At 45.5% G+C, this 23,128-nt stretch overlaps 1 protein-coding gene across 1 annotated transcript in view; it reads left to right on the top strand.

Annotated features, from left to right (window-relative positions):
- Positions 1-23,128, top strand: part of ARHGEF26 (Rho guanine nucleotide exchange factor 26) — a 53,338-nt gene that overhangs the window by 4,518 nt on the left and 25,692 nt on the right. Inside the window, exons 3-5 of the mRNA XM_086467987.1 lie at positions 64-209; positions 6,373-6,429; positions 10,730-10,890. Of these exons, the coding sequence (XP_086324113.1) occupies positions 64-209; positions 6,373-6,429; positions 10,730-10,890 (364 nt within the window). The remainder of the gene's footprint in view (positions 1-63; positions 210-6,372; positions 6,430-10,729; positions 10,891-23,128) is intronic.

Below are 23,128 nucleotides of genomic sequence, written 5' to 3'. Positions count from 1 at the left end.
TTTTTAGGAAAGCAACTAAGCTAACTTTCTAGCAATTACTGACATGCTGTTGTTGTTTTATAGAAAATGCTGTACTATATCAGAACTATAAAGAAAAAGCTCTGGACATAGATTCTGATGAAGAGTCTGAACCCCGGGAGCAGAAATCAAATGAAAAGATTGTTTTCCACTACAAGCCCCTGAGATCGACGTGGAGTCAGCTGTCCGTTGTGAGTAATTGGTGGCTCTTGAGCCAGGCAGAGACGGAGTACCTGAAACTGTGTTGCAGCAAGGCTTGGCACTTGCTGCTGGAATTTTTGGCTGAAGTTCGTCATCTGCTTTTCCCATCCAAAGTGTAAGATGTCTCAAAATATTTTTTTTTACCGACAGGTTTGTAACTATTCAGGCGTTGCTAGTCCAAGTCCAGAGGTCTCAGTTTAGCTTCTGTTTAGGTTTTATGTAAGGTAACTCTGACAGGAACAGGCTGATGCTCCTGGCCAGGAGCAGTTTCCCCGGTTACCTGGCACCTCCCTTTTTCCAGCCCAAGTGTTTGTAGGCTCATGTGGCCCCCCACAGACCGGTTAGAGCATGTGATTGGAAATCACCAGGAAGAAAAATTAGTGTCATTTAAGATGAAATTAAATACAACTTTGAAATGCAGAGGAACTAATATGTCATAATTTTATGCTTTAGGATACATTTCTATTATTTTTTTTTCTTTTTAAACTGCACTGGACAAAACCCCCCAATCAGGCACGCCTCCCTTGTTTGCAGACTGCGTGTGAGCCCCGCAGTCCCCGGAGGCGGCTGCTTCGGCCTTGCCTGCACGGATGCTGGCAGCCGTGCCGGTGCAGGTCCTTGGGGGAGCCGGGGTTACGCTGCCGTACGTTACTGAGTCCGCCTGTTCGGAACGACGTACTGTCAGAAAGCCTGAAGGGACAGGTTTAAATCCTAGCAGCGTGGAAACTCAGTGAAATCTGTGCTTTGTAGTTCCTTTCAGTAAACTGGAGTGGACCAAACCTTAAACAGGACTTAGGTGCCTTCTTATTTTTTGCTGAACTTTGTTTTTCATTTCATAAGAACAACATAGAAGCCCTAATCAGTTACTGGTCTTTGTTTTACATAAAAAGCAAGGCAATTGAGAAGGTTGATTGTAGTGTCATGTATTTGGCAAAGGCACAACTTTACTGATTAATTTTTTTAAAAAAAAAAAGTTGGTGTAAATTCACTGAAAAGGTGAATTATGCTAAAGAAAAGCTTCAGTGAGTTACGAACAAGTTTCTGCTGAATTGTTCTAAATTGCTGCAAGCCACCTCTAAGTTGATTTGACTGCATATAGTTAATGGAAACCATTTAAAAAAAGCCGAGTATTCAGATGGTGGTGGTGTTAGCACAGTCTGTGGCGCATCTGCAGTGGCTTTTTCTTAGTAGCATCGTTAAACTGAGTAGAGTTCAGCTGTTTTAGTCAGGACTGTAATCTTTCTAGCTTCCCTGCTAATAAGCTGGCAAATTTGTGATACTGGTTGATATTTCTACAGACTTTCATCGTATGCATGATTTTGAGACTGAAACTAAAAATTCTGTGTTTCCGTGGTTAATTTTATCTTTTGATCATTTCTGTGGCTTCTGGAGGGATATCCCTAAAATGAAGGGTTTGCGGTTTTTTGGGTTTTTGTTTAACTTGCAGAATGCTTTAGAACCTCGCCTCTAGATGTGGTGTAAGAAAGATTATTGTGTGACGTGATCACTAGAGTGTTTGACAGTGGGGGCCGTTGGCTGGGGCTCTCCAGTATGAATCCGTTATTACGCCAAGGCTGTTCAGATTGTGTGGAAGGTGTCTCACAGATGTTGATGACCTCTTGCAGTATAAGGTATTGAAATATGAATCCATCTTTGATTCAATAATTGTAAAGAAGGCGAGACAGTGTGGTTTTGAAAAGATTTGCTTTACATTTTTTTTCAACAAATGAGGTACTTTAAGTGTGGTTAATTTGCTTAATGTTGCAAAAAAGTTTGTTTATAATGAAGCCAAATTGGTTTTTTTCCTGCCTTCTAGGCAAACTAGCAGTCAAATGTTCAACAGCTGAGGTATTTTTGGAAGGAAGGCTCTTCAGTAATAGTGATAATTTCAAAAACACTAATTTGTTGTGAGACCAGAATAGTATGAAGATCATCTCGGTTAAGAGAACTATTCCTCTGCTGTGCTTACAGTTACGTAAACCAACTTGTTCCGCAGGACTTCTAGCACAGCAAACTTGTTCAGTGTCTTACTTGATTTACTAGGTGGGAAGCGGGGAGCACATGGGAAAAGTTAGTGCACTGTGAAGATGTGGGAATCTGAATCTCGTGGCGTCTGTGTTTAGAACTCTGAAAAAATTACGTGCTGTCGGCATGTAGTAAGAAGCGAGTGGAGTTGTAGCAGGAAGTCAGCTGGAAAATGTCAAAGTATTGGGTTTCACTATACGTTAGGGAAGGAGGAGAGCAGTATGTTTATGGTACTTGTTAGTGACTGTGCTGGGAAATTGAGGGGAAAGACAGAATGAATCCCCTCTTCCCGCAGGATGTTTCTTTGGCCGTGCAGGCTTGGCAGCTGATGCAGTTCTGACCAGACTGCTTGAGGGGGGGAGTGAAACCTTCATGTATGAGGTTGTCAAATCTTTTATGATAATGATAAAACAAAGGGCGTTTCTGTCTTCTTGCAGTGCATGCACACGTTTGAAACTAAGATTGAGCTTTTCGGAGACACTTCAGACCAAGAGTGTGAAATGGGGTGCTGTTTAAATCCAGTTCCTTCCAAATTCCTCTCTTGAACCCTCTTCCTCTTCGAGTTCCTGTTGCAGATTAGACAGCAGGAGCTGAGCAGGTGACTAGGTAAAGAGCTACCTTATCTGCTATCTATGTTCCTTCCAACCCTCATCTATTAATTTAGAAGTTTAATTTAGGGAGAATAACCAATACTTCCTAAATATATTCCAAAAGTATCTTTCGATATTTTTGAAGAATTTCCAGCCGATCACAGGCAGTGATACTAACTTGTGCGCTGTATTAGATGTATTTCCTTTCCCACAGATGCAGCATTCGGTCGTTGTGGTTGGTGACAACGCGTGTGACTGTGCCTGCAAAGAGGCACGGCGTCGGTTAGGTGGGAAGGGACCTCTTCAGATCGTCTTGCCCACCCCCCTGGTCGAGGAGGGGTGGTTAGAGCAAGTTGTCCGGGACTGTGCCCAGTCAGGTTTTTACTGTCTCCAGGGGCGGAGACCTCACCGCCTCCCTGGGCAACCTGTTGCAGACTTTGGCCACTGGACTTTGAACATAAACATCTGCTTTTCCGGGTCCTTGCCATCCAGCCTGGAGAACACGATGCACGCTCGCTTTTCATGGCTACTGCCAGTGCTGCTGTGATTCCTACAAATATTCCTGAGATCTAGCGCTGGAAACAGATGTCCCATAGCATGGATGATGCTCACAATTATTGAAGTATTTAATACTAAGTGGATGTTTTAGCATCATCCTCCACTACGTGCCTAGTAGGCTCAACATATTTACATAGCGCTGCATCAGGATTTCGCATGTTCTCTCAGCTCCTCTCTCTCTAACCTGAAGCTCTTTCCAAGCTTTGGTCATCTGGTGTTTTTGTTTTTCTGATCATCTCTTGCTCTGGTTTGGGACAAGCGCGGTTGTGATTTTTCTCATTCATGTAAAAAGCTGCTGCAGGTTGCTTTGCTGAAACACTGACACCACCACCTTTCCATGGCTGCCTCTTCGCTGTGGTGTCAAACAAAAACTGCTGGGCTTTGCTGTCAAGGGTCTTGAGGGCTCATCTCCGCATTAGCCCTCATGTCTCTCCCAGTATCAAAGGGCTTATGTTCAGTTTGGTTTAGGGTGCAGCCACTTACTGTATTTCTCAAAGAAATATTTCTGGTGAGTTCCCCCCTGCAGCACCTCCCTAATTTGGAGGAACTTCTTGTACGTAAGCACAGAGATAACCTGTTCTTTCATCCTTTCTTCCTTGTCTCCCCAGTCGAATCAGTCATAACTGAGCTGCTGGAAAAAAGCATTCCCGTGTGACAAGACAACATTAGTAGCTGTAGTGGTGGGCCTCTTCCATTCTTTCCGGTTATGTTCTTGGCTTCTGTTAAGTTTTCGTTTGCATAGCATCACAAATGTTATTTTTAGACCATTTCAGCTAAAACATTTTGGACACCTCAAAAATTGTGAAAGAAAATTGAATTCCTACATATGCCAAAAATAGTCTCCGTATTTGGGCCTCTTTTGCTTTGGAAGTGTTGCTGTTGATTAAGAATAGAGGGTTGAGCCATTATGTGATGAACTGATATGTGTACTTTGTACGTGCACACCCAGGTATGACAAACCAGTGCTCACAGAACACAGCGACAGTGTTTTGAACCTGAACACAGCGGCTGCCACATTGGCCTCGCTGGAAATTTGCACTTGGTGCGTTAACAGGAAGCCTTGAAATCTCTTGGATGTGTTCATAGGTATTTCCTGTGCCGGCGTATTTTTAGAAAAGTCCTCCACTGCATCCAGAAAAAAAGTGACATTGTAGTTCCTAATGAGTGCTTTAAAGCTTTCAGGTTGTTGGTTGAAAGGTACTTGATAATTTAATAGAAAGGCATTTAATTAGTTCTTGCTTGATATTCAGGGGGGTATGCTTGTAGTGACACAGGAATCTGCAACTTGTGTCCAAAAGAACAATTGCTTGAACACTGGAGTATTTATGTTATTTTTAGAAGTATATACGTGTGTGTACACACTTTGGTGTGCATGCAAACGAAAGTGCGGCACTTCTTAACGTGCTGTCTTCACTCTTGAGCCTGCTGTCCAGGTTTGTGGTGCCTGGTATGCAGGAATAAAATGAGGAATAATACATCCTTTAAAATTCTCGGGAACAAGTGGAGTAAGAAGAGAAGGCAGCTGCTGATAGTATGTTGGGAGTTTTCGAGAAGACTGTAACAGAGAAATGGGAGAATGGAAGTGCATGTGTGTCCTGGCGTGGCTGGGACAGAGCCCTAGCCTAGCCGTGCCCGGCAGGCCGCTGGCAGGGCCAGCCAGCCAGGGCAGCTGCCCCGAGCGAGCTACGGGTGCAGCCCGTCCCGTAATGTCACGGTCAGCACGGAGGGGGAAGGTTTGCTGAGGAGGGGGAGCTGCTGTGGGGTTCCTGCTGGGGTTCCTCTGGCTCCTCCCTGCTCCCGAGGGCTGCTCTCCCGTCGGTTGTGACGGCTGGCTATTCACTGGGCTGAGTACAGCTCCGTACACCTTTGGTGGTACCAGTGCTGTTCCATTAAATTGTTTTCGCTTCCAACCACGGGTCTGCTCTCCTTTCCCCACCTCTCCTCTGTGGCTAGTGAGGGGTTGTTGGGTGATAGAGCGACTGTTACAGTTTAGCCCCAGGAACAGGTTAAATGCAGATCATCTGTTGGGTCTTGTGTCCCACGACATACTGCTGCTCCACGAAGGGAACGGGGTCTTTCGCGTGTGTAGTGCTGTGCAGTGGCCTCTGTCCCTTGCCGGGGCCAGCGTGCCATACACGGGTGACCCTCCTGATCTGAGATCCTGAGTTTAACACTCCTCTAGGAAGTGCAGTCAGTCCTTCCTTGGTGCTTCGCTTTCTGTGTGGTGTTTGTTTGATTTTTGTAATGTTCTCTTGTGAAATGACATAATGCATGTGGTTTGCACCAGGAAAGAAAAACTTAGGTGGTCTCGGGTGTGGAATTTGGTGTCTGAGTATGTGGCTTCGGGATGTGGAAAACATGGCTGTGGCTGGAGTACATGATGGTTGTACGAGGAGAGCTGAGCAGACTTCTCTTGGCTGATTTGGCTGTAGGGTGCGGAGCGGGGAGAGACATCACTGAGGACAGAAATACAGGGGTATTTACTCAGGACTTTGCCATGTGTGTTTAGGGTAAAGCTGGAGCTCCTCCAGAGGAATTTTTTGGCCAGCACCTTTAGGTGTGTTTAACAAATGAAGACACTAAAGATTTTTTTCAGGCTGACTCGGAACAAACCTTGTGATGCACATGTGTCCGTCAAGAAATCCAGCTTAAAAGGAGAAAGCGGTTTTCATGCTTGTGTGTGTAAAATCTAGAGGGGTTGCGCAGGGTGACCGTGCTTTTGCTGCGGTAGTTCTGTGTGTGTGTCTTGGGATAGTTTTTAGTGAAATTATTTCGTTCTTTCAGTGAGTCAAATGGCAGATGTTACTGACTTAATTTTTCTTTATTTCTGCTGGTTCATTGCTGTCTTTCTGAATTGGACAGATTCTTTAGCTGAATTGTTAGTGCAATGTTTTGATAGTCCTGTATTTATTTTTTAAAAAAACAAAACAAGCCACAGTTTTATTACAGAAGATGTTAAAATGTATTATTTCTTTGTTAGGTAAAGAAGAATGGATTATCAGAAGCGATCAGCCAGGAAGAAAGGAAAAGACAGGAGGTACTGTTTAGAGTAACCCATTCTTTGTCGTTGATGGTTTAGGGATGCACTCCATGCCTGACGTTATACTCTGTTGATAAGGAGACAAGTTCATTGCACTGCCTCCTGTCCTGGGGTGAAGGGTCTTCTCTCCCCAGGGAGAGCACGTAAACCAAACCTGTGTATTGCCGGTGTGCCCCTGTCCCTGCCGCGGGTCTCCTGCCAGCATCCTGCGGGTGGGGTGGTTCCTAGGTACGCTGGCTCCAGCAGATGCAGCCTGGGCACTGGCTGCTCCGCAGCAGCAGCCGGTCACTGCTGCGTGCTGCACTGGGGAAGGTGGAAAATTAACCTGGCGTTCACAGAGGGTAGGAGGTGACACAAATTGTTAAAGGCAGCGAGGAGTAAAGGACAGCTTTTCACAGTGCCCCTCAGTTGTGACTAACCCTGTGAACAGTTGTGAACATGCAAGCGCCGTGTGCCTGGTGTAACCAACGTTTCTCCTTTCACACTGAGGCGGGGTAGGTGCAGCCGTGCTGTCGGCAGTACAGACAACGGCAGCAGTTACTGATGCAGTCACCGTTTCTCTGTCTCTTCCCCCTCTGCTCCTCTTGTCCTCTTTATCCACCTCTCTCTGCTCCTTATGTCATTTCATCTGCTTTACCCTCCTGCCTTACTTACAGGGGCTGTATCAAAATGAAGGTGTTGAAAATAGCCTGACCTAGCCAGCTTTGTACCTGCAGTTCTTGAGGCATGTCCTTCGCTAGGAGAAGAGCCCAAGGGTTTTTGAGTAGGAACATTGTGGGGTCACCTGCCGTGGTAATTGGTTCCAGTACCTTCATTTTGCTTCAGGACATACCTCAGTGAACGCAGCCGAGTGAGACCCCACCGGGGTTGCTGTGAAGCTCCCAGATGTGTATGGCAAGCCTCAACTGCTGGTTGAGCTGCATGACCTACAGCTGCTGTGTGCCTATGTGAAATACAGAAACATCTTGTATTGCACACGGGAGGTTTAGACAGCAGTTTGTTGGGATTTTTCATAACACTGCGTTTCTTTGGCTATCTTCTTTTGCTTTTTCGGGGGAAGAGGCTGTGCAGCAGTTCAGGCCACGTGTTCTGCTTTTCTGTCTCCTCTCACTGGGTGCCTTGGAGACACAAGGCATTTATTTCAGTCACATCCTTTAGGAGCCTTTAGTCTATGTTTCCTGGAGTCATATTTACATCCCTTCAAAGAGAACAAGTTTGTTAGATGGCTTTAAATGTAAACATGAGGGGGTTTAATCTGAATATTACAGGCCCATTCCTTCAGAGGGAGCCTAAATAAATATTCTTAGGGTGTAGTCATACTACCAAGTTGTGCTTTTGCTGTATTTCTTTTAAATTGCCTTCTATCAATTATTCTTTATCTATTCTTTAAATTGCTTTTTAGAGCCTGTTAGGTTATTTTTGCAATCATAATATATTGTCACTGCAGAAGAATGTATTTGTTTGCTTTCTACCTTGATTGAATGTCAGTGTTGTGCATTCATATGCATCCCATCCTTCAGAACACGTTAGTGAGGTGGATCCTTTGTCTCAAGGAAAGGTGTCGTATAGACAGACTGGTTTGAACTGAAATAGTTTTTGATAGATCTTTTATTGCAAGCTGGAAACGCGGTAACTGTGTGTGTGTGCAAACTGCAGGATGCTTCTGGCCTCTGCAGAGTGTTTACTGTCCATTAGCATTCACACATCTGCTTACCTTGGTGCCATGCAAACGAAGCATAGGTGTTTCGGATGTCTTTCAGAAACACTGTTAGCAAGCACCTGGTAAATGCCACCTCAGCCTCTGCATGTGGTGTCGTTACTGTCTGTCAAAGTTAAGGATGTTTCTTAAGCCTTTTTTATTTTTTATTCTCCAAAATGTGTTTGGATCGCGGTAAGATGATGTTCTCTCCCTTCCTTACATATTAGAAGTCAAGTATTTTTCTTTGTCCCATTTATTTCTGACTATGCTAATAACTTTCTGTTACCAAACTGGAAGAGGTCCATGAGGGTCCTCAGTAAAAGCATAAACAAAACCCATCCAAAACAATAATAATGAGATCTTGTATATTTTCCTGTGTTGAAAAACCTCTGGGTAGAAACCAGTTAGCTGTGGACCTCTGCAGCAGTTGCCAGGTAAATCCTGTCTTTGTGAGCACAGCTGGGAGAAGTACAATGAGACGAAGGTTGGAACTGTAACTGCTGGGCAAAGGCTAAAATGCCCCTTTTGGACACCTTTCTGCACGCTGTTAGCCCGGCAGGAGGTGGCTTTGCTGCCAGCCTGTGGCTGACGTGTGTATGTTCTCTGCATTCTTGAGGCTGACAGAGTTGGCAGCGGGTGATTTAACGTTGTTTAAGCATCGCCTTTGCGTATCTTCTTGCACAGCAGGGTTCACTCTTGTGAATAACGTGGTGTGTTTAGCTGTTACCTGGCTGCTGCTGCGTCTCTTGCCAGATCCCTTCAGCTTTGTAGGCGGGTAATAAGATGGAGAGACTGGAGATCTGTACACTAGACTTGCTTTCCTTCTATGAATAATGGCCCTCTGGGTTTTCTGAGGAGTGCAGTCGTCTGTGCACTCCATAAGCCTTTAAGGCTTCAGCTAAAGCAGATTTTGTTTTGTCCTAAGAAATCCAGAACTTGTTATTTCATTATTAAAGTCCCAGTTCTTTAAAGAAGACTTTTTAGAAGGGCAAGAATAATTTTGAAAGCACATTCTGGGAACACTGAGGCTCAGGATACCCAAGAGACATGGTATTTGATCAAGAGCTTACCTTAATAACACTGGCAGAATTCACTAGGCTTGAAATCTTCAAGAAACGTTAGGAACAACTGTCCCCAGCAGAATGTTTTGCGGTTTTGTCCCGGTATTGTTTGTGTCGGTTGGAGGTTGGGAATATTCAGGAAGACTGCCTTCAACCTGCCTGCGGTCTCCCTTGCCTTTACACCTGGCGGTGGAAGAGCAGGGTTTCTCTAGAGCACGTCCTCAGACCCTCCTGTCGACTGGCAGCTGCCAGACCCTCCCTGTTGCCCTCTGTGCAGAGCCATGGGCATTAGCCTTTCCAAATACTCAGATCTGCACTGCTGCATTTAAAGTCTGTATTTCTCCTTTGGTTTGGGAATGCTTAGAGAAGTTAGGTGCAGGTAACCACTGAAATTATGCATGCAAGTATTAGTGTCAGTTATATGGAGAACAAAGTTCTGTTGCCTCTGCTGATGGTGTTACTCTGTGTTAGTAATGCCTGGAAGGTGGCACTGGTGTCAAATGTGACTTGGTGGAGCTCGTGACAAAAGGGTTCATGAAAATGATTTATTTTTTTTCCATGTATGTGCATATAAGAACTGTACGAGATTAACAGCAAATAAAGCCTAGAGAGGTAGAAGGTGTCTAAAAGCTGGATAGATTTCGACATGAGAGATCAAAATTTCCGGTGGAACAAGGACATGGATTTCAAAGTCCAAGAGTCCATTAAAAGTTTGCTCTGTATGCCAGCCAGCTGACGGCCTTACCCTGGCTGCTCTGGGAGCGGTGGGGTGACAGAGCAGAGGAGCTGGCTGTGGGAGGCTGGGGAATGTGCTGGGGGGCTGCCTGGCCGGGGGCGCTCACTCCTCACCGAGCTGGTAGCGGCTGCCACCCCCTCCTGTCCGCTCCTGAGCCCGCTCCGGCCTTGGGGTCTTGAAAGGAGCCGCGGTGTTGCTGCGGGCGCGGGACTGAACCTGCAGCGTGCAGGGGGCTCCTGCAGGCACGGGGCGAGCGGGGGGCTGTTAGCCGAGAACACCTCCCAGGACGTGACTTGGCAGCTTCTGTTGAGAGAGAGCGAAGGAAATCCTGGCTGTCAGCGGGAATGGGGCTGATCTGAAGCTTCCAACCACAGAAATTTAAATTTAAAAAAAACCCCACAATTTTAATTAAAAAAGAAACAAAACAACCCCACAAACAAAAGGAAAGAAAGAAAGAAACAAAAAAACCCCAGAACCAAGCGCACCTCTCAGGAGTATGAATGGGGAGTGATCACAGTTGGTGTGGTTTGTTTTCAAACTCTGTTTTCAGTTGCATTGAAAAGTCCGAATATAGACTTTTTTAGAAGTCTTTTCTTCTAGTACTAAATAACTTACTTCTGAGTAAATGGCGCACCTGTCATAAAGTGGATATTCACGTTACGATCTCTAGCTTACATCTGGTAACTTCGCCTTGCACCCCTCCTCCACGTATTCCTTTGGCATTTTTTGTTGGTTGCTTGTTTATTTGTTTGAAAGGCCTAGTCAATAGTAAGTCTTTTCTTTCCTCCCTCCGCTTTGCAGGCAATATTTGAGGTGATATCTTCTGAACATTCTTACTTGCTGAGCTTGGAGATTCTGATCCGGATGTTTAAAAATTCCAGGGAACTGAGCCTCACAATGACCAAAACAGAGAGCCATCACCTTTTCTCCAATATCACGGATGTTTATGAAGCAAGCAAAAAGTAAGTGTAGCAATGCATTTCTGCATTTAAAAACAATTACACATTTTTAACATCTATAAATTTAAATTTAAAATTTGGTAATTATAAATTTAAATTATTTACAATACTTTTTTTTAAATTATACCTAAGGTGTGATTAGTGATAGTCAAAGTATCTTTCAAGCAAGCAATGGAATGTAGTATACAAAATAGTGTCTTTAGTGTTACCACAAAATGAAGTAACAGTTGCGAGGTAGCAAATTCAGTGAAAATTTGGGCCTGACAATTTAAGAAGTCAAACGTTGCGCGTGTTAATATGCAGAGTCTTAGGTTTTTATAAGCTTTAAATAAACTAGAATGGAATTTGGTTCCCTCTTCCTTGAGAGCACCAAAATACACGTGCTCTGCAGTGCTAAAGAATTATTTCAGGTAACACAGACAGCTAAGGGTTTATTTTGTGAACTGTAGGTTCTGGGTTTGTAACACCAGTAAGCCCCTGTTGATTGGGGTTACATTTTCCGTACGTACCTCACAGGCAGCTCCTTGAATAGTGAGCTTTGGTTAGTGGTATCTGATCCATGGTAGTATTTGCCTTGCCTGTGCTCGTGTTCTCCAAGGCATCTTGCTCTTGTTTGGGAAAATCTTAGCTTTTCTTGCCAGAGTACTCGAGTTCTGAAGTTGAAGAGTTGTGAACTTTGCTGGCTGTACTGGTGTAGTAAGGAGACCTACAGGTAGGCTGAACTGGAGGTGGCCGGTTGTTATTTTAATACCTGTTTGAACATAAAAGCAAGTTTCTTACTGGAATCTCAAGTAACCATTTCAGAGTGGTAACCATTGCTTCCAGAGCTATCGTGCTAGTTGGAAGATGGGAAACAGAAATAGCGGTGGATGTGCACATGAGTTTGACAGGCTCACCTTGCCACTGTGTTTGAGTTCGCCTTTAAATTGGGTAGGCAGGGTGTTAGTTGCTCTGAAAATTGGTAGGGAAGGAAAGAACATTGTGTGTTTTAGTAGGAATCAGCATCCTTCAAATGGAGACAGTTCCTGAGCTAAACATCGCTGCATGAAGCGTTCATAGCTAGTCTTCACAGCCTATCAGATTGAGCTTAGTCTGCTCTTACTACACTGTTCAGAATTGAGCGACAGTTTCACGCCTGCCCTTAAGAACTGGCTCTTGCCAGTGTTTTCCTTCATCGGTTGAATCGCTGTTTGCTTCTACTGAGCGCTCAGGGTGCAGTGACTTGACCAAGGGACCTTTGTGTGAGCAGCGCCGGCCTTCGACTGGTTGGGCCCAGTGCTGGGCGTCCCACGGCACCTGGCACCAGGACTTGCATTTCTGTTACAAAGAAGATAGGTTGTGCTGTGCTGCTTTGGGGTTTTTTTCCCCCTTTTGGTAAGTTTCTTCAGTACAAAGTCAGTAACAAGGAAAACGGACACGCAGAAGTCATGCCCAAGGCAAAGGAAGTGCTGGCAGTTCCCACACAGTGCAAGTGCTGCAAAGTCTGGGGTGTGATTGCTCGTGGTTGCTGCCAGCGTCAGCTAACAGGGGCCGTGCAGGTGTCTGTGCAGTCACGGTGTTCTTCAGGGCTACGAGTACTTCAGACTTGGTTTCAAAAAGTTGTTTAATGAGGCTTCGCTTTGTTACCGTTTGTTCGTTATCCCGGCCTGGTTAACAGCAATTTCAGCCGGTGGATTACTGTGGTCCCTATGTAACTAAAAAAGAAAACTGTCTGCGCTGCTTCTTGTGTACCTTATTTTCAGTTTGAAGCCAAGCACAGTGGCTAAAGGATGTGTGTGGCCTAGTGTAGGCACTGATTGACCTTAACCAGAGCACAGTTTATCTCTGATGTATCTCTCTTTACCTGTGGAACAGAAAAATACTAGCCTCGTTTCAGAAATGGGACTGGTAGTTGGATAAGGAGCCTGTCAGGCTAGAAATAGTTCTGGAGTCAGCCCTTCCCACCTTTTCAGCTTTTTTTTTTTTCCCCTTTTGTCCCCTTTGTTTTGTTTTCGTAGAAATTGTGATGTTCTGAGTTCTTTGGCATTAAACCCATGTTTACCTTTGTGGAACTTCTCAAGTTTCATCTTCCCAGCCGTGGTAATGGCCCTTCTTGGCTTCTGTTTCTCTGAAGCCCCACAAAGTCTTGAAATTTTACATCTGTTACGCAGCACTGTGTCTTCTGAAGTTTATGCAGTAATACTTGTTTCATGGAGCCTACATGTGAGAGAGTCCAACGTAACATGTCAAGTGCCGACCTGACTTCGGAGCCATATGATAGGCATACATCTGGATTTACTCGGTATACCTTCATTTCTCCATCCCCCTGTTCCCTTTTGCTTGTCTGTCTTAGAGTTGAGAACTGTGCTAGAAGTTGGGTATTGTCTGCCTGGACAGGAGTGAGAGCTGAACAGGAGCGGTGTGGTCGGGGGGTGCAGGTTATCAGAGCCCTTGCTGCGAAGGAGCAGTACTGTTCAAAGGCTTCTCCTTACATCATTGCGGGTTGTAAAAGTAAAGTATCCTGAGCCCGTGGTTTGCTAGACAAATGTTGGTGTCACAGAACCATCATGGATTAGAGGGTAATTGCCATCTTTTTTTAGGTGGCTTAATAGAAAGCGAAGGTTTCATTAGCCTGCTGACTTTACCTCTGGTTCGGGTTGTTGCTGTAAGACACTGCTGACCGTACTGGTATAGTGATGTGAATAGGGCTGTGTTGGGTTTTTTCCCCAGGTTGAATAAGCCTTCCAAACCATTAAATCCACTTTCTCACTAAAAAAGTTTAAAGCAGGGATGGGTGTGGGGAGAGCAATATTTTTAGGGGAATTCTTACAACCCTTTTGATTAATAGTCTTCAAAGGAAGTGGGAGGGGAGGGAAAAAAAAGGGAAGAATGGAAAAATACCACACTAGCCGAAAATTATAATCTTATTCTTTCTTGTCTGGAAAGTCTAATGGTTAAAGAACTTGGTTTTTTAATAAGAGTAAAAATGGAATTCATAACTCCTTTTTAGATTTAAATGAAACAGTATTCTGTTTCCTGAGTTATGCAATACTGTTAAACTATAACAAAACTTTGTGCTGGCTTTCTACAACCTCATTTGTGTAAATAATGAAAGTGATTTTAAAACAGAAGCCTCTTTCCTGATATCACCAAACTATCACTTCCCATTTTCAAGGTAGCAAAATCCATCTTTTTGTTATAAAATTGTAATGAAATTGAGCATCTATCCCATTACACTATACGTTAACCAGCCTTTCCTTCACTTAAAGATACAAAATCTGAGTATGAGTGCAGTTAACAGGGGGTTTGGTTGCTCAGACAAGTTTGGTGAGTGGAAGAATGTGAACTGCTAAAAATATATCTTTATTCAAAATTGCTTAAAGCTTGTATCTAGGAACTTTGACTTGGAACATGTTTAAGGGAAGCTCTGCAGAACCACCAGATAGGCTTCTAAGGCATGACAAGGCCATTTCTGGTGGAACAGAGCTGCCTTTGTTAGAAGCAGAATACAGACAGCAAAGACCGTCTCTGCTTCTGGGAGCTCATCGGAATGTCTCTGACAAAGGCGACTTGATCTGAATAATTTGTGCGGCGTACGATGTGATTGCTTATGAAAACGTCTCGTAAGGTGGCTTCAGAAAGCTTGAGTCGTGTGTGTTTGCCTGTGGGCGTGATACGGGAGCCCGTACCGGAGAGAACACCAGTCACACCAGCTGCAGCCTGAGGCGGGGAGAGGTCAGCTGAGGGGGATGCCACAGGCCGGCTCAGTCAGAAGTCACAGCGTGTGTAGTCTGGGAATGCTGTGCAATCCACCTCACTAGTAAGAAACACTCTCTCCAGTCTCGGTCCGTGGGGCAAAAGAAGTCGGTTCCCAAGAGCCTGGCTTGGGAAGGAGGAGTTACAGGGAAACTAGTGAAATGTCTGGAAGAACAATTGATCTGACGGGTCAAATCACCAAATTTACAGGAGAAAGGAAAGCTTTAGCATCTTGTTTCCCTCTCTGCCTTTAGGCCAGCAAAAGGCAGAAGGCTTGTGGAATATCGTGAGATTAACATTAGCAGAAAAGACATGAACAAAAAATATTTTGACAGGTTCTGACTCTGGTTTTAAACTCTGTGTCTTGATTTCAGTAGAGAAGCCCCTCCGGGTTTGTGGGGTAGGTTAACGCCTTGTCTGAGTATCTTAGTTTAGTTTTCTGTGTGTGAATATATGTCAGGAACCAGGTGAGCTTTCTCATGGCACTTCTTTTGTAAATCAGGTGAGTGTTTCACCTCTTCCCAACATACTTTAAATGACGCGACTTTGTCTTTTCCCATAGGAAAATACAGCCCTAGTGTTCATTAGGAAGTGTGAGTATAGCATTGGTTAAAGTAGGCATTGAAAACATTACTTTTGGAGAGCGCAGAGTTCTGTTGCTCAGTTTCTTTGGAAGATTAAAAAAACAAAACACCAAACCAATCCTAAACCCTGGATATAATTAAAAAAAAAAATTAAATACTGTGAACTGTAATGGAAGAGAATTATTCATGAGTCATAGCTCACTGATTCCCAGGTAAGACAGTGATGGAAGTCACTCACATCCTTTTTTCCCTGTTTGGTCTAGGCTGATGGTCTTAGTCTGTGTTTGGTGTTTTGTCACAGTTCTTGCCATTAGCAGTTTTCGAAGCAAGCTGAGTGATATCTTGAGGCCATCCAGCTGAGGGGCTGCCCCTGGGATACGTGATGCTGAGGTGTGACCTGGGGGAGAATTTCTGTGCTCTTTCAAAAGGGTTCTTCATACTGAACGTTTTGAAGCAGATTAAGTGGCAGTAAAGCTGAGTGGTTATGTGGTGGACAGAGTTAACGGGAACAAGAGGGAGAAAAATCCCCCCAAAAGGTCTGGAAGCAGCGTGGGGGGCACCTGTGGTGCTGCGCGGGAGCTGGTGCGTGGCCCTGGCCCACAGCGGGTGCTGGTGAGCGCTGGGAGCACACGTGACACTGGGGTTTCGAGGTGTCGCAGGGCACCACTGGATTTACCACTTGTGGGTTTTGCCTTTCTCCCAGCCTTGCTGCATGATCTGCTTTTACTGCCGAGGGGGTCTTTTTTGGTTGTCAGGAGACTCCAGGGATTCTGGAGGACGTATCCTAGAGCAGGGAGTCCAAAATACCAGGGTTTTTTCCTTTAAATTTTAGGTGCCCACAGAACACACTTATGGATTTGCATCGTATCGATGGCTTGGGACAGTGCATTCATTTCTCCTCGTGTGCCCTCAGATCGCTTCCTTCGTGGCTTGTTCTGACATCCGCGCTCATTGCTGAGCTCCTTGGCTTTAATAACTAGTAATTGTTTGTTCAGAGGGTTCTCCTGGCAGCTGAAATCACTCTCTGGGCTGACCTGCACTGTTGTTTCACAGATGCCTAGCAGCGTTGGTAAACAGTAACTTTAAAATAATATGCAGTTGGTATTTGCATTCCTGACTTAGTGATTGTTCTTCTGTAATTTAGCTTCCTTATTGGAGACAAGATTAGATACATGACTTCAGTACTCAGAAACTACCAATCTGAACAAAATCATACTTCCCTCAGCTCTTTCTTGGCTGAACAGAATTTCAGAGGATGAATGCTTTTTTTAAACAAGTTTAAAATGTTTATACCTGTCTATGCGTTCGTTGTATAATAGTTAATTTGGTAAATCCATGGCAATTACCGATACAGAAAATGCCCTTGAAGAAAATCCCTAGTTTTCCAGAAAATGCAATCAGCCTTTAGCTTCCAGTTATTTGCTTAAACATATTGATGAGAATAGCCCAAGCTCACGGAGTTCCATCCATCCCCTCCGCAGTGTGTTCTCACGCTGTATAGACAGGCTGCAGCTGAGTGGGAGAGGGTCACAGTAGGAAGGTACTCAGGCAGTGGCTCTGCCACGGTGACTGGAGAATGATGGCACTGCCTGCTCGGCCGTGTGAGCCTGTTCTCCCCGTGGCTGCTGCACAGCCCTCCTCGGTAACATGGGCGTCTGTCCCGGAGCTTCCCTCTCCCGTAGCTCTCCTGTGCCGCCCACAGTCGCAGCGGTGACCAAAGCAGGGAAGCGCCTTTTTGGCTGGTACCTACGGAGAAGTTTCTCAGCTCAAGATATTTACTGTTGATAGCGAGCTGTGAGGGGTTGCCAACGGGGATGGGTTTGACTCTTAAAAGGTTTTCTGACAACAGTCGGTATTTTAATGCAACAGTGGTTTAGAGCAGTGGAGAGAAGCGTTTTTCCGTACGTTCCTGTGTGAAGTCCTGCCCAGGCTGTCCCTTGCACTCTACGTTTGAGATGCCCCTCTGAAGGAACGGCAGCTCCTCGTGAAGCAAACTGAGCCTGTTCACCGTTTGCTCATCTCTGACTCGTGCGAGCCCCTGTGAAGTTCAGTACAGCTCGTGCCAGGTTGCAGTCTCTGCCTTCGCGCCCGCTCAGGGCTGTTGCAGGAGGTCACCGCTGGAGAGGCCGGCTGGGAATCGTCAGTGTGGCCGCGTGTGGCACGGGAAGGGTGGTGGAGGGCACTGCAGCCGTGTGACCAGTGCGACTGGCCTGAGCCTCAGGTCAGTTGTTAAAACCAGGTGGGGTGAGAAGGCGAATAAACTTGCCTTCCTTTGTCACTCTCGTGGGTTGTACGGTACCTTCAAGAAACACCGACATAAACATGAAACTTAAACTCTCTTTGTGGTTCTTTTTTTTAGCAATGCTGGGCATATGAAATTTAAGTATTAGTTGCATAAAACTTTTATTTCTTCAGAAAACCTTCTGTATCTGAGAGGTCATTTGCGGTGTCATGTAAATGCTGACCGTGTAAACCATGTTTTTGTTTCTCTCTAGCATCCTGCCTCCCTGGAGTTTTACCCGGCAGGTCTTGAAATGCTTGTCAGGCTTTGCATAGACACAGTTTAATCCCTTTAAAACAGTATTAGCTGGTGGGATCTCTGAGGAGGCCTTTGGATGTGTTTACATGTTTTGCTAATTAAAGTAGACACTATGCAGCTGGATTTTGTTAAAAACAAACAAAAATCAAGGCGACTGATTGGCCAATGTTTTCCAGATCCCTGGAGCTGCCACCTCCTGCTTTGCTCAGAGCAGACCCTTCAGGGCCTTGTTTCTGAACGATTACGTGATGAAGTAGTACATTGGGTATCTTGTTTGGGGTTTAGCATTTTGCCGTGTGGTGGTGCAGGTGGACCCTGTATGTACAGCTGGTTTTACCACGTAATCAAAACCGAAATGACCACCACTTGCCAAGGTCAGGAGTCACAGGTGAAGGTCCTCTCGTTGCAAGCTGCAGTACTGACTGAAGGGCAGGGAGAGCCCATTCTTGAGGTGAGTTTTCTGGAGTAAATCAGCATGTTTTTCAACGTATTCTGGGTTTCTCCATAACTTCTCTGAAGTAGCGTGTTTGCAGTATCCTCAAGCACTTGCACGCCAGGGGAGGAAGGGATTGACCAACAGTCCTGCTCAGCCCTCCTGCGGTGGGGTTGAGCTCACCTGACGAGACGCAGGGTACAGGCTGCACATTTAACTGCTTGGCTGCTTTCTGTATTACTCTCTGGTTTTCTCTTAAGGCCTTCACAATCTCTCCCATGTGATTCTGTCTCTGGTGGTTCTTTTTTCTTCCCCGCAAAACGTGATTCTGCTTCCTCACCTCGCTTGAGCTGGGCTGACAGCAAACGCCAGGGAATAGTGAGCAGTAACGGGCATGTTTCCCAGGGAAAGGTTCAGTAAAAGAAATGGCAGAGCACCCAAGGCTGTGAGACACCCGTCACAATTGCTGTGTCATCTCGACGACGTGGCTGTAGGTGTGCATTTTTATTGATTTTTAGTTGTAGCCGCTGAAGCTTGATGGTACTAACAGTGTTTGTCGGATGAAAGGTAATTAATTTTCTGTTTTAAATTTACAAAAACTGTATTCTTGAGTAGTGGCTGTTAGATTCTTACTTCGATTTACCTCTCTCTGTAGTAATTTTTTCTTGCCTGTCTACACTTGTGTTCAAAATCTCATCTGCATGCTGTCCTCTCAGTATTCTCTGTGTGTTGTTTTACTGCCAAAATTATTTTGACAAATTAATTGTCTCTGTCCCTTTCTGGAATATCTGCGATGCTGAAGCTCTGTACTGTCCGTTTACCTTCCCGTGGAAAGGCAGCGCAGGTGGTGTGTGACCCCGTGTCCCTGGTTCTTATGGGGAGAGACGTGCTGTCAGGTCCCCTGGGAACTTTTCCACTTGTAATTGGAATACTTTTCAAAACTCGTCTCCCAGTCCCTGGGCTAGGACTTTGTGTTCAGTTTGTCCTTTACCTCTATCGTTCAGTACTTTGGAGACACTTTTTTCTTCTTTCTCTTGCTGAGGCCCTCAGCCTGAGAACCAATACTTCTCTACATAATTGTCTTCTAATGACTGTTTTTATTGTTAACAGTATAGTCGCTTTTCGTAAAAGAAAAAAAGCAGCACCCATACCCCAAGTCTTCCCTTGCCAGTCTTAAGATGGTTATCAAACAGCAGACTGCTTTGGCATCAAGTAAAAATACCTCATTTTGAGATGAAATATTGTTTGAAACAAGGATTGGAACCATATTCTAGATGAAATGCCTTAAAATTGTGAGTTTAACCAAAAGAGTTGTAACAGCCGCCTCTGTGGTAGAGGGCTGCTGCGGGACCAGCCTGGTGGAGTGAGTTGGTTTCTTCGTAGCCTTTTTTTAGCGCGTTGATGTGAAAGGTCCGGGTTTGGCACTAGCAGTGCCTGGAGGCTTTCTCCCGTCCCCACTGCTCCCTCAGTTCAGCCAGATGAGATGTTGCTGAAAAATAACCCACAAAACAAACGTGGTTGGAGTTTCTTTCTCTTGCCTCCCTCCTGTCCCCATCAGAGCAGTTCCCAGACCTCATCCTGGGTCAGCCCAGAAGCGGTTGCAGTGACACACCTGAAGGAGCACGGCAGGGAAAGGAGGGGGAGTTGGACAAGAGCTGTGGAAGCTGTTAACAGAACAGCAGAGCCACCAGAACTATGGCATGAAGCTGCCATCTCCCATAATGTTTGTTTGTACTGAAACCTAGCTGTATAGTCTGTAAACATACTGTTTAAAACAAACAAACAAAAAAAACCCCACAAAAAAACCAAACAAACAAAAAACCCAAAAAAACCCCACAGCAGCATTGATAGCTGCCCCCTTGGAGCCTTTGGCTCTTCGGTGGCCTGACCTCTGCATAGAGAGTTATTTATGTGAGTATTTGTGTTAAGGACAGTGGAACAAAAGTACTTAAAAAATTTTAAAGCCTTCAATCTGTAACCCAAAAACTGTTTATCCAGTAGATGTTTATGTGTCCTTCTCTGCAGAGCATCACTGTCAGAGTCATCTGAAACCTGGTGCCCACACAGATCCTCTCGAGAAGTCGCGCTTTGTTGTTGGGTCTTGCAGGGTTTCTTCTAGTAGCAGCTTATGAATCTTTCCCCAATTTTCAGATTTACTGTTGCTGCAGGAAGGACAAAACAGGAAAACTGTGTTTGTCTGAGTATTTCTTTGGTAGTAAAGGAGCTGATGTTCAGCAGTTACTCGAACATGCATCTCTGCTTTCCTTGCACGAGAGGCTGATAAGGAATGGAGCAGCAGCCTTATTAGTTGAGACTGAGCAGTAAGTCTTCAAGAGGGCAGTCTGGCTTCAGAGAGCTGCCATTGCCCTTCTTGCATGAAAAGAATGTGCAGCTTTGAGAAGGCACCAAGTTGTTATTAAGCCTAGAAATATCTGTGTTTAGCAAGGCTGTCATAGCGGGAGGATATATGTATGTTCCCTTGGCTCCTCTCGTGCATCATTGGGTCGGTGTGCTTTGTTTAAATGAGATTTTAAACCTCATATTCATGAGATGAAAGCTTTCTACTGCAGATAGATGGGTTACCTTGCGTTGCCCCGTGTTACTCTGGACAGCGGTGAGGCGGGTCTGCGCAGTGTTCGTACTGAGGAGATCTGCCTGCCAAAGAGTGGCATTCGCTGTCCGACAGGTCATGTTGTCACTTCTGCTATGGCTGGGGCTGCACTGATACGAAGATCATGTCTACAGGCATTTATTTATACATTTTATAGGAAAAGCAGCTTTATGTGCAGCAGTAACAAAGCCTGCAGCTGTCTCCCTGCCTTTAAGCGTGTGTGATAGTTTCCCGCCCTAGATGACTTTTACAGATGTGTAGACAAGAGGCTGAAGTGCCTGCGGCGGCACAAAGAGAAGCCCAAGAGCGCTCGAGCTGTGCTGTCATCTCTCGGCGCTGCGTCCTGCCCCGTGGCCTTTCCTGCGACAGGCGCTGCCGCTCCGCCTTCCGAGCGGCACCTGCAGAGCAGCGCCACGTGGTGATCCCTGCTTGCCCTTGGAGCTTGCTTTCCTTCTGCCGTGGAAGCCAGGCGGTGCCCAGTTGGCCCAGGTGCCCCTGTGAGAGAGGTGAACCTGGGAGTGTTGGTGATCTCCCTCTGGCGCAGGGCTGCCGGGAGGTGTGGGCCGTGGTGGGACCCACAGCAGGACCCGCTGGGCGCTGAGAGGGAGTGGGGCGGGAGCCTGGTGGGGGAATTCGTCACTTGAAGTGAAATGATAAATTCCAGACTTTCTCTGGAGAGCATCCTGGGCAGTCTCTAAATCACCGTTACTTCCAGGTGGTGGTGGAGAGTTCCCTGGCTGATACGCTTCCCTCAAGACGGAGCAGTGCTTCGTTTATGTTTCTGTCTGGTTCATACTTTATATTAACAAAAATGCCTTTCCAAAAGTCGAGATGAATGAGTTGTCTTGCGTGTAGTAACAACATCAGTATTTCTAGTACTAACCCTCGGGATTGCTGGGATCGCAGGCGACGGCCCCGGCCTGTAGAGCAGAGAGGGGCTGACACATCCAGTCGTTCTCCGCTCTCGGAGGTCTTTGCTTGCGGTGTTAGTTTGGCCGTTCCAGCAAGCGTGCGGGGTGGGAATAGCCTCATCCCTGTTGCTAGAAAGCTTCACAAACTGATTTATGAAGTCATTGTTAGTGAAGTGCAAGGGATCATTTTGTCCTGCGACACGGCATATGTAGGTGACTTCTCGGGCTGGAGGGGACGTGCAGAAGCCCCCCGCTGCTTCTCCGCTGTACGGAAAGCGTCGCTTTGTTCTGCGGGGGAAATGTTCTTAAAACGGAGGCTCCTGTCGTGATGTCTTCGTAACTGATCAAAACCATTGACGCTTCTAGTGCCACAGAGCGTCTCGGTGGGTTCGCTGTAGCAGAAGGCACTGGCGGGGCTGCCACAGCCTTTTCCTTGCTCTGGATTTCTGCCACAACTCTCTAACCCGCTGAAAAGGCAAGGGGCTTACCACGGGGGCAGTTACTTGTGGGTGGGCCTGCTGAAAGCTGTTCCGCTTTGTTGCAGAACGAACAAATGGGCTGTCAGGGTTGTTTCATTTTTTTTTTTCTTGTTTGGCTTTGTAGTTGCTCAGTGGATATGGCCTAATAAAAGGTATTTTTATGGGCTGTTGGCTTTGCAGTGCTTGGCGTTACAAATACGTGTGTGTTGTTTTGCATTATTGAGATTGTGGGAACCCCCATAACAGACTGATGAATTTCAAACACCTGTGGATGCAGTCCCTCAATCACCCTCTTTTTAGCCATTCTTTTGCTAAAAGCTTAGCATAAAAATTCTATGGAAATAAGGCTGTAATTTTTCCCATATTTACTATTTTAAATGTTCCGTCCTGTCCCCCCCCACCCAAAAAAAGAAAAGAATTTGTGAGGCAGATGTTAAGCTGCTGTTCCTGATGAGAAGATTCAGATTTGGAGAGGCTAGTCAGAAATTTTTATTACTTTTATCTGAAGTTACCTGAAATTGGTGATTATTTTTTCCAGTTCCCTTATCTCTAAGAGGAGGAAGCCAAGTTGTGCTTGTTCCACTCCAGTGGTGCTTTTTCTGTTACTGGATAGTAATGTGTCAGCAGCAATGTCACTCTGAAGCTAAACCTGCCTTATAATCTTCTTTGTGGCAGACATACAGGTCACTATAACTTTGAAAAAGTTAAGCAAGTGTAATAATAATAACAAACTTTGAAATAAGTGATTTACAGGCCAGGGCAGCGTTCACTTTGAATGGCTTTGATGGTGACGGACTGATATTTTCAGTGGCTGTGGGATCTGACAGAGAGGAGCAATCGCACTGTCCAGTGTGGTTAGCAGTGGAGAGGTGCATCAACCCGCAAGGAGACAAAAAATTAGTACTGTAAGAGTCGGAAAAAAGTCAGATAAATGTTTGAGAACCCTGAT

Source organism: Leptosomus discolor, chromosome 7, assembly GCF_034619465.1.
Source record: "Leptosomus discolor isolate bLepDis1 chromosome 7, bLepDis1.hap2, whole genome shotgun sequence".
Lineage (NCBI taxonomy): Eukaryota > Metazoa > Chordata > Aves > Leptosomiformes > Leptosomidae > Leptosomus > Leptosomus discolor.
This window is presented reverse-complemented; position numbering and strand designations above follow the sequence as displayed.